This window comes from Leishmania donovani, chromosome 34, assembly GCF_000227135.1.
Source record: "Leishmania donovani BPK282A1 complete genome, chromosome 34".
Taxonomy (NCBI): domain Eukaryota; phylum Euglenozoa; class Kinetoplastea; order Trypanosomatida; family Trypanosomatidae; genus Leishmania; species Leishmania donovani.
Window position 1 is genome coordinate 107,844 of NC_018261.1, and position 10,364 is coordinate 118,207.

The 10,364-nt window shown below is 60.3% G+C and overlaps 3 protein-coding genes across 3 annotated transcripts; all 3 read left to right on the plus strand.

Annotated features, from left to right (window-relative positions):
• Positions 1–369: 369 nt before the first annotated feature.
• LDBPK_340320 (hypothetical protein, conserved) lies at positions 370–2,658 on the plus strand (the record flags this gene model as incomplete). The annotated part of the gene is made up of 1 exon (XM_003864149.1): positions 370–2,658. The coding sequence occupies one exon, from the start codon at positions 370–372 to the stop codon at positions 2,656–2,658; it is 2,289 nt and encodes a 762-aa protein (XP_003864197.1).
• A 1,076-nt stretch (positions 2,659–3,734) lies between these two features.
• Positions 3,735–5,840, plus strand: LDBPK_340330 (hypothetical protein, conserved; the record flags this gene model as incomplete). The annotated part of the gene is made up of 1 exon (XM_003864150.1): positions 3,735–5,840. The coding sequence occupies one exon, from the start codon at positions 3,735–3,737 to the stop codon at positions 5,838–5,840; it is 2,106 nt and encodes a 701-aa protein (XP_003864198.1).
• A 1,886-nt stretch (positions 5,841–7,726) lies between these two features.
• On the plus strand, positions 7,727–8,803 carry LDBPK_340340 (hypothetical protein, conserved; the record flags this gene model as incomplete). The annotated part of the gene is made up of 1 exon (XM_003864151.1): positions 7,727–8,803. The coding sequence occupies one exon, from the start codon at positions 7,727–7,729 to the stop codon at positions 8,801–8,803; it is 1,077 nt and encodes a 358-aa protein (XP_003864199.1).
• Positions 8,804–10,364: the final 1,561 nt, after the last annotated feature.

The window sequence follows — 10,364 nt, forward strand, 5'->3', positions numbered from 1 at the left end:
CCACGGCTCCACCTTTCTCTTCTCCCGTGCTCCTTGTGTGCGATCGACCTGCAAAAAAAAAAACGAGTTAAGTCGTCTTTGAAGTGTGCGCTGCATCGTCGCCCCTTTTTTTCTCCTCAGTTGTGGGCCACGAGTAGCGTTACGCTCAACCACAAAGACAGCTGCATCGGCTCCTACCCACACGCCTCTTCCGCACAGCCCTCACACACGCACACGGGACCGGCTGGAGCAGCGTGATAGGAGCGCGCATCAGAGCGCGTCTGCGTGTATACGTCGGTCTCCGTATTTTTTCCCTACCTGAGCAGCCGTGCGCGTCGGCCTGACCTCGAACCCGCCTCCTCACTCCACGTTGAAAGCACCGACGCTGTAATGTTGTCCAAGAAGAAGGCGGCCAAGCGGGCAGCCATCAGCGCCACTGTGCGCAGGGAACACCAGGCGCATGAGAAGCTAAGTCAGCAGAACACGCAGCTTCACACGTCGCGCAAGAAGGCTGCGGAGGCATCAACGTCCTCAAGAGGCGCGGACGACTTTGTCGATCCCAAGAAGAGTCGCACAGTCCTGAACAGCGCCGATGCAGCGGAGGCGGTGGGCAGCGGCAACGGCAACCGGGCGGCCATGATCCGCAGCCTCGGGGACCACATAAACACGCGCCTGCAGGAAGTGACGTTCGAGGACGATCTCGACGGTGACGTCTTTCACGAGCGCCGGGCGCAGTTGATGGAGGAGGCGCGGCTGGCGGCCGGCGTCAAGCAGCGCGACATGTCCACCTCCGTGCGACACTACCTCGGCCACCAAGCGGAGACGCACGACCTGCACTCTGTGCGGATTGCCCACAACTGCAACTCCATTACGTGTGTGGCGGCCCTCGGTACAGACCGCATCGTGTATGGTGACAAGTCCGGAAAGGTGTATCTTGTAGACATATCCCTCGCGACCAGCGGGGCCGGCATGTCAGTCTCTGACAAGGCGGAGCTGCAGCGGCGGCGCAAGGTGCTTCTAGAGCCGGTACTGCCATCCGGCATCGTCTCGATAGCCGTCAGTGACACGACAGCGAACCGCCCCACGGCGCGCGATGTCTTCGAAAAGACAACGGTGGACATGTCGTGCCCGTCGTACGTGGCAGCTGGGGCCATCGACGGGTCCATCAGTGTGTGGGAGACTCTCACCAAGGCACACAAGGGACTTCTCTGCATGCACCGTAAGCCGATCACCGGGCTGCAGTTCCGCATGGACACCGCCACCCTCTACTCCAGCTGCGAGGACGGCACGCTGCGGGTGTGGGCCGTGCCGCAGATGATCGCCGTCGACAAGCTTTTCGGTCATGAAGGGCCCACCCATTTCCTGGATTGCCTGCGCAAGGAGACGGCGGCGACGGTTGGCGAGGACGGCACGATGCGCTTCTGGAAGATGGACGCGGCCACGCAGCAGGCGTACAACTACGCGCCGGCCCGGCTGCCGGAGAAGAGCTTCACCCCGGCCGCCGCCGCCGCCTCGCCGCCGCCGCCGCCTCCCAGCGTGGTTATGGACACCGTGGCGATGCTTAATGAGAGCATCATCGTCGCGGGTGCGAGGGACGGCGCCGTCGTGGTCTTCGACGTGAACCGTCGCAAGCCCCTTGTCGTCGTTCCAGCAGCGCACGGCTACGGCTTCATCGGCGACGGCACGGGGCTGGAAAAGGCAGCGGCGCAGCTCGCGGAGGAGGACGATGGCGATCGAGTGGCACGTGAGCACGCGACGGCGCCGTCGTTCGGCACTGTCGATGCGCAGCGGCGTAATCCGAATCCCATCACCGCCGTGGCCGCCGTGCCATATGCCGATGTAGTAGCTACTGGCAGCTACGACGGAGTGGTACGCGTGTGGCACGTTGTCGGCGTTGGCGCCGGGGCCACGGCGCCGGGGAAGCGCACAGATGACGGCCGAAACGGCGACGCGGCACCCTCATCCAGGAAGGGGACGGAGCCGCAACTGGTGCTAGTCGCAGAGCTACCTGTTCGAGCCATTGTCAACTCGCTTCGCTTCTGCAGCAACGGCGATGTACTCCTCATTGCCGCGGCGAAGGAGCCTCGGCGCGGTCGGTGGGTCGTGCAGTCGAGTGCGCGCAACGGCGTTTTGTTGGTGCCGCTCACCGATTCAGGGCGCAAGAAATTACAGGGAGTGCGCGGGGAAGTGGAGCACATCCCTGCGCAGCTCTTCGGCATCGACGATGCCGCCGCCGAAGAAGACGCCGCTGGAGAAGAGGAGGAAGAAGCGCACGTGAGCGAGGCAGACGCCTCGAAAGCGGATCTCGACGCCAGCGGAGAGCTGCACGCGAGCGACGGAGAGGACGGCGCCGGTCGCGATGAAGCAGAAGACGTCGCAGACATGTTTGACGTTGGCCCAGACGGCATGATGCGCTTCAGAGAGGGCGTGTCCCTCGCTGGCGAGGCTGCGGTCACCTCGAAGAAGAGGAAAAAGGGGAAGAGCGGCATGCCCAAAGTGCTTCGGCAGAGCAAGAAGCTTTCCGACGTGACCGTGGCGCGCGACTCCGGCAGCCACAAGATGAAGAAGGCGCTGTCGGCAAAGAAGGCCAAGCGCGTCGAGGCTAAGAGCGAGAAGCTTCATGCGTCCAACGCTGCTCTCGCAACGACCAAGAAGGCGATGAAGCGGGCGAAGGCGTGAAGTGCAGGAGTGTCGCGTGTCTGCGTGCATGCACTTTGTGTAGGCCTGTGCGCGCGCGCATACTTGCGGGTCGGTGTTTGTATGCGTCGGCGGGTGTGCGTGTGCGCAAGCGGGGGGATGTGGGGGAGGAGAAGAGTGCGGTGACGTGCCCCCGCCCCGCCCTCTTTATCTCTCTCTCTCTCAGCCGTGCTGTGTGTTTGTTTTTGGCTTTGGTTCCTCTCACTTGTTTCGCTAACTGTGATGCCGTTAACGTGTCGAATAAGTCCGAAGTGTTTTCTTGCGTTTTACGCCTACGCTTTCGTATGCGTGTGCGCGTGGGCGTGGGTGGGCGCTCGCTCTCGCTTGTACGAATCTGTCTGCATCCGTGCTTGTCCGCGCTCCGTCGTTTCACGCGTGCAGACAACTCCCTCACTGATAGACTCGCGCGTCATCTTTGGATGCCTCAGTCGATCGCGAATTTGTGCATGCGCGTTTCTCGTTTCTCGTTCCAACTCAAATCTGCAGCCCCACGCTGCACACGCAGATGCCACGCACGCGTAAACGAACGAAGCCCAACTGGACAGCTCATCAGAAGCGAAGGTGGACGAGGCGACGTGCTCGGTTGCGTGGGGGGGCGCGCGCGCATGTGGTATGAGCCCAGCATTCCGTCTCCCTCGTAAATCCCTTCACTCTACCTTTTTGTGTGCGACGGAGGTTTTCTGTTTCCCCCGTCAGCAGGAGACACTGTCGGCGAACTGTATCGGCGACTTTGACCGCATGACCGCCATCTCTTCCCGTCCTTCCTCTCGTCCTTCTCCTCCCCCACACATGGAGTGCACATTTTCTGTGTGCTCCGCCGTCTCGCCCCTTCTCCGCACGACGGTTGCGTATCGCTGCGTGCACGTGCACACGCATACCTCTGCGCGTTTTCGCCTATGTAAGATCGACGTTGCCGGAGCGGCCACCTCATCACCGCCGGTGCACATACACACACACACACGCACACGCACCAGAGCGCGCGCACTGAGGCGTCTGCCTTTCCGTGTTCGGCCCTCCGTCGCCGCCCTACCACCACCCCTACACACAGTAGCACTATCATGCCGAACCCCAGCGCAGATGCTGTGACTCTTGCAACTGCAGAGGAGGCAAAGGTGGCGGGGCAGCCGACACCGAAGGCGCCGCCACTCGAGCCGATTATTCCAGGCTGCACCCCGTACAAGTACTACCGCGTCCCTGACGGACTCAAGCGAGTGCGCAGGAAGCAGAAAGTCGGCATCATCTTCGGCTATGTCGGTGAGTGCTACTGCGGGCTGCAGTGGAACCACCTTCCGGAGTATCCGACAGTCGAGGAAGCGCTCATGAAGGCGCTCTTCGAGACGGACATGATCAGCGAAGTGAATTTTTCCAACGTAAAGGTGCAGCAGCTGCTCAACTTCGAGCGGGCCAGCCGCACCGACAAGGGTGTGCATGCGCTTCGCAACGTCGTGTCCGTGGCTGTCATGCTGCCCTACGACCCCTCGTATACCAAGAAGCGTGTAGCAGCCCTGCAGGAGCACGCCGAAGGCGCGGCCGCTGGTGAGGTCTACAACGCAGACGGCGACGTCGAAGACGACGCAAACAGCGCTCAGGCCGCCGTCTTCAGCTGCGACGAGGCCAAGCGGCTGCTGAACGAGGCCCTTCCCCGCGATATCCACGTCTACGCCGTCGTGCCGGTGACTCGCAGCTTTAACGCCTACCTGAACTGTGGCGGGCGCCGCTACGAGTACTACCTGCCCACCTTCGCGCTTATGACAGCGGCGGAATACACCAAGACGTACTTTCCAGCCTTTCTGGCGCCCTCCAAGCCAACGTTAAAGGAGGTGGGTTTTGTGCCCGGCAAGCATGGCAAGCGCGACCCCCCGCGCGCCGCCACGGTGACGGACGAGGAAGAAGAGGCGCGGCGTCGCAAGCACAAGAACAGCGCGCGCAAGAGCAAGGGACACTTCCCGAAGCGCAAGAATGCCAAGGTGGCTGCACGTGCTGTGGCGGCGGCAACAACTGGGGCCGCGCCGCCAGACTCGACGTCACCGCTGGAAGGGAAGGGTGATGTCTCCGCAGCTGAGGCCACGGCGCCACTGCACACCGAGCCCCTAGTCTTGTCCTCTGAGACCCCTGCCAGGCCGACGAGCACAGTCGCGCTGAACGATGGCGAGGAGGGGAAGGACGAGAGCGACGTGGAGAGTCAAGACAGCGACGCGGAGGTGCAGGCCGCGCTGGAGCGCGCCGCAGAGGCCCGCCCGTACGAGGACAACTACGCGACACACTTCCACGATGGTCTCTTTGAGTCCATGATTCTCTTCCGCAGCATACCGGCTGACGCGATGCGCCACGTCGCCAACTACCGCCTCCCCGCGGAACAGCTGCAGCACGTTCGCCACCTCTTCCACGAGTACGAGGGGACGCACTGCTACCACAACTTCACCCCGGGCGGCCGCAGCTACGACGCTTCGTGTTACCGCTTCATCCGCAGCGTCGTCGTGAGTGACCCTTTCGTTGTGTCGCCAGAGGAGGAACTGCTGCAGCACAGCATTAATAGCTGGTCTCTCAATCACTTCTACTCCCCCGACGAGCGGGTGGCCGTGACGTATGAAGAGTGGATGACCGAAGGCGAGACGGCGGAGCTGCAGGGCGCCGCCGCGTCTGTCTCCGAGCAAGGAAAGCGGCAGATCCCGAAGAGCGCGGACGCGGCGCTGCGGGAGCGCATGCGTCAGCACATTCGCGACGTCTACGCCGGCGGCATTGAAGTTGTGCGCATCGAGCTGGATGGACAGAGCTTCATGCTGAACCAGATTCGCAAGATGATTGGCGCGGTGGTCTGCATTGCCGCCGGCGGCCTCCCTGACAGCTACATCCGCGACGTCCTGCTGCGCAAGGGCGTGCGGCGAGGCATCCCGATGGCGCCAGCCAACGGTCTCTTCCTTTCGTACTTGGACTTCTCCGGCTACAATCGGCGACTGGAGCGCATTCAAAATGATGGCAACAACGGCGCCGGCAAAGGCACGCTCGACGTGGAGGCTGGCGTGGACGCCGATGAGGTCGAGGCGCAGCGTCGCCGCATCATCGCCGTGGTGTTGCGCAACGAGATGGCGGAGGACATCATGGGGAAGTGGATGCGCTCTCTCCGCCACGTGCTACGCCTGGCGTGGAAGCGCAGCCTCGATTAAGCAGGAACGATGGTGAAGGGGCTCCCTATCACAGGGGGGGGGGCTACAGAAAACAACAACCTGTGCTGTGGTGTGGAGGAGGCGAAAGCCGTCCATATCTGCGAGGTGGATGAGCCGGCATCCTCTCATTACCCTCCCCCCCCCCTGCTCGTGCGGTGTAATGGCGCGCAGTGCCTCTTTATACCGTCAGCGAGGAAGGCCTCGAACGGCTCACAGGAAAGTGCTTGACTGTTAAACGCGCTTGTGCTTGTCTGTATGGGTGGTATGAGGGACACGACGTTGGCGTGGCAAGATCAATTCGCAAGTGCAGCCCCCACGCAAGCACACAGCCACGCATGTCTCACATACGCCGTCCTCTCTTGTGCCCTCGCCAGCGCAGGCTGCATGCTCATCAGCTGTGTGATGGCGTGTCGTCTCGCGTGCGCTACGAAACGTCATCAGGGTTGACGCCCCAAAAGAGAACAAAAAGACTCGGCGGCGAGCGTACCAGCACGAAGCACGCCGCTGTCCACGGGGTGCTGTGGCTGGGCCTCATGCTCTTCCTCGCTTGTCGCACTTGTTACTGCACCTCTTCCCGCCGACGCATCATGTCTTTGGCGCCGTACCGAACTCGGCGAGGCCTCTCCTTCCATCCTTGTGCCGCCACCCTACCTTCTCCGCATCGTCTCCCCGTTCTCCGTGGCCGACACATACTGCACACATGCACATACATGCAATGCACGCATCTGCTCAGCTACGATGATTGTCACAACAGCATAGCCTTCTTCATTCCTCATCTCCCTGACGCGGTTGCGCACACACACACACACAAGGAAACAGCCGCGGACGCGCTCTCTGTTTTCGTCTTCGTTTCCGTTTGTGTTTGCGCCTTGGGTCTTCTTTCGCTTTTCCCTTCGCTGCTCTGTCGCTGCTCTCCCTCCTCCCCTTGCTCACCGCCGCGACGTTCCGCTCCGGCCGACACACGCACAGCTGCTGCTCTTTCTGTTTTGTTCTTGCGCGTGCCTGGACGTGTGCGTGTGTGCCTGTCGGCACTGTCTGTACGACTGTACACGGGAGGGCGTAGGGTGCAGTACGATCTTTATCTAAATATATAAGCACTATATTGTTGTTGGTTAAGGAAGGTGGCCGAAACCGAGCGCGATTTTGCGGTCGCGCGTGTTTTCCTGACGCGTGTGACGTGTGCAAGTGCGTACGGTGTCAAACGGCTCAGCGAGCAACACACACAGCACACACTCAAAAAGAAACAGGAGAGGCTTTAACGAGAACGGTTAGCACCGAAACGGCGAACGTTAACGGAAGGAACCGCATCCCCCTCCCCCTCCTTTCCCCTAACCTCTTCTACGTCGCGACAAGAACAGTGCTCCCGTCATCCCTCTTGTCCCTTTTTTTTTAGGAGGTTCTCTTTCTAATTCTTTCGGTTGCCTTTTTGGATACTTCTCTTGCCCCTCCCCTCCCCCCATCATCCTTCTTTTTTTTTTGCTGTCTTCTGCCATATCATCGTGTGTTCTTCGCTCCTTGTTGTTTGGAGGGGGTTCTGCTTTGCTGGTCTTCTCTGTTCCTGCGTGTCCATCACCCTCTCTCTCTCTCTGCGTGCGTCTGCGTCCATCTGAGTGAGTCAGACGTGACTTCTCGCGCCGCGCGCTCCCTCATTGTTATCATTCGGCTGTTTTTGTTGTTGTTTTGCTTGCCTTGTATCTTCTATCTGCCGCACCGCTGCGGGCATTACTCAGCCCGCTCCGTCGACGTGGTGCGCCAAGCCGCCGTCTCTTGCCCTTTGCCCGATTCGCTCGCCTCCGCCCTCCTCTTCACCCTCCTTTCCTATTTCCTCATCTTCCAGGCACTGCACACCGATCCGCCACGTCGTCTCTTGACTGCCGTCTACTGACATGCTCAAATTCGTCTCTTCTATCGGTGACGCCGCGTACAAGGCGGCGTCCAAGACCGGCCTCGCCGCTGGCTCTGAGCAGCCTCCCTACCCGTGCGCCCTCCCTCTGCAGGTGATCGAAGACTGCGAGGACACGGAAACCACGGAGCGCGTCCTGAACGATACGTACGCGGCTGTTCAAGACCTTCTGAGCGATGACCTTCCGCTGCTGCACAGCACCATCTCAGACGTGCAGGCCCACAAGCCCTTTAAGCTGGTAGACTTCACCGATCGCGAGGGCGACATCCGTCTTTTTACTCGTCCCCACGTCGGCTCGTACAACTTTGCCCGCGTCACGCTCACGCTCGACAGCGTGTCACCGGCGAAGGTGTTGACCTTCATGCACGCCCAAAGCCTGGAGGAGCGCAACCGCTACTCGAACAACCTTTGCCAGTATGACGTCATCGCCCGCAACCCCGAACTGCCGGCGCAGTACATCGGCAACGACAACGACCACCTCGAGGAACTCTGCCGCATGGGCATCCGCGACTGGCATGTGGAGTACAACCGGTACAGCGCCCCGCCTCCTGTGGCGGCCCGAGATTTCATCTACCTTGTCGAGAAGCGCTATGTTCCGGAGCAGCGGTGTTACTACATCTACGGCACGAGCGTTGACTACCGCGATACGGCCGGCATCACCATCGAGAAGGACAACTGCGTGCGCGGCGCCGTCGTGTTTGGCTGGCGCTTCCAACATGTCGGCCGCAAGACGTACTGCACGTACGTGTCCTGCATGAGCCCGAACGGCTGGGCGCCGACCTTCATTGTGGGCTGGATGAAGACCGCGATCGCAAAGGAGCTTCAAAACGCGCGGCGAGTGCTGTACCAGGATGTGCCGTCCTGCCACACCGCCGGCGCGTCCTCCGAGTACGTCAGGGGTGCCCTGGCGACGTACGACGCGCCCATTACATCTTGTCGGCAGAACAAGCCGAATAGAAATCATTCGTCGTCCAAGTCGTCCGCGCAGAAGCTCGGCGATGCCATGAAGCATGAGGAGCGGCGGCTGCTGGAGGACGAGAAACCCATTGTGTTTGAGTGAGCGAAGGAGTGAAAGGCAGCTCACAGATGGGGAAAAGGCAGGCGAGGAAAGGGAAGAAACGGCGCAAGCTAAGAAAGGAAAGGGCAGGCGGCGGCGTTCCTGATTAGGGGACGGGTGAGGGGGAGGGAGAAGGGGCGAGCACCGTGCAGGCTGGATGCACCAAAACGGATCAATGGAGTGCCGCACAAGGAGCACGAGGTATCGAAGCGCGCACGCAGCAGACATGGAAGGTGGGAGTGGCATGTCAAGCGAAGGTGTACCTCAGTGTCTCTGTTTGTGCGTTTGAGCGACTGCGTGACTCAGCAGCGCTCCATCTGTGGCCGCATGAGTGCTTCTCGTTCTAGCACTTTTCGTTCCTGTTGTTGTCGTTGTTTTTTTCTGGGGAGGGGGGGCTTCTACCGCGTCTCCCCCCTTCCACGCTATCCCCCACCGACATCCCACTACAACCGCCTCCACGTCAAGACTCGTCCACCTGAGTCGGTGCCCTTGATGTGTTTGTGCGCGGTCATCCGCGGCTGCTCTTCCCGTGATGGCCCGAGTACGCAACGCGTCCCTCAGCAGATAGAAACATGCCGTCCCTCGCGTTGCGGGTCCGGCGCCACCCGGTGAATGGCGAGTTATCGCGGTTGTCTCGACAGCCTTAACGCCCCGCATAGATATGTGTAGATCTGTGTATGTGTAACCCATATTTCCCTTGAGCATCTTCCTTCACGTGCACGCGGTCTCGTCTCCCCACCCCCACCCCTCCCAACATTTCTTTTTTCCTTTGTTTGTCACTCATGATTTCGATGTTCATCTTCTGGCGTCTATACGCATACATACATATATATATATATATATATATATCCATGTATATGTATGTAGTGTTCCCTCTCTCTCGGCGGTCTGCAAGCGCGGGTTTGCCCGCTTGCCTGCTCGCCTGAATTTTATGTGGTGCGTGAATGTATGCGTGTGTGGAAGAATGCGGGCGCCTCCCTGAGAAATCCGTGTCTCTCGTTATGCTTCTCTCTCCTTCCCTTCTCCCTTTTTTTTTCGTCTTGTCCCGTCTCCGATATCCGTACGATCCTCTCCTCTCTCGCTCTCGCTCTCTCTATCTCTTGGTCCTGTCGCCCATGGCACGCTCGTCTCTCCGTCCGTGCGCTCTGTGCAATCATGCAGGTGTGCGTAATTCATGCGTCTACGCATGTGTATATCGTGTATATATGTATATGAATGTAGTATGTAGTATGCGTTATGTCTGCTATGCCAAAGACGTGCCTGGGACAGAGAACGCTGACGGCCAACTCTCGCTCGCCCCTCCTCCGCGCCTCCTTGTCTCCCTCCACAAACCAGCAGGTGGGTGCTCCAGCACCTGCGGAAAGTTTTGGACGCCCACGAGCCCGTCATTATCATATTCCACTGATCCCACCCCCATAGGGGTCCCTCACTCACGCGATAGGAACTATGTCGGAGAGGGATTTGGTGTGTGTGGCTTCGGCCTTCACGGTGCAGAGGGGGCGCCGCTTCCGTTGAGTTCCGACGGGCTGGTGCTGGAGCAGTCGCTGAGCACGGGCTTTTCGTG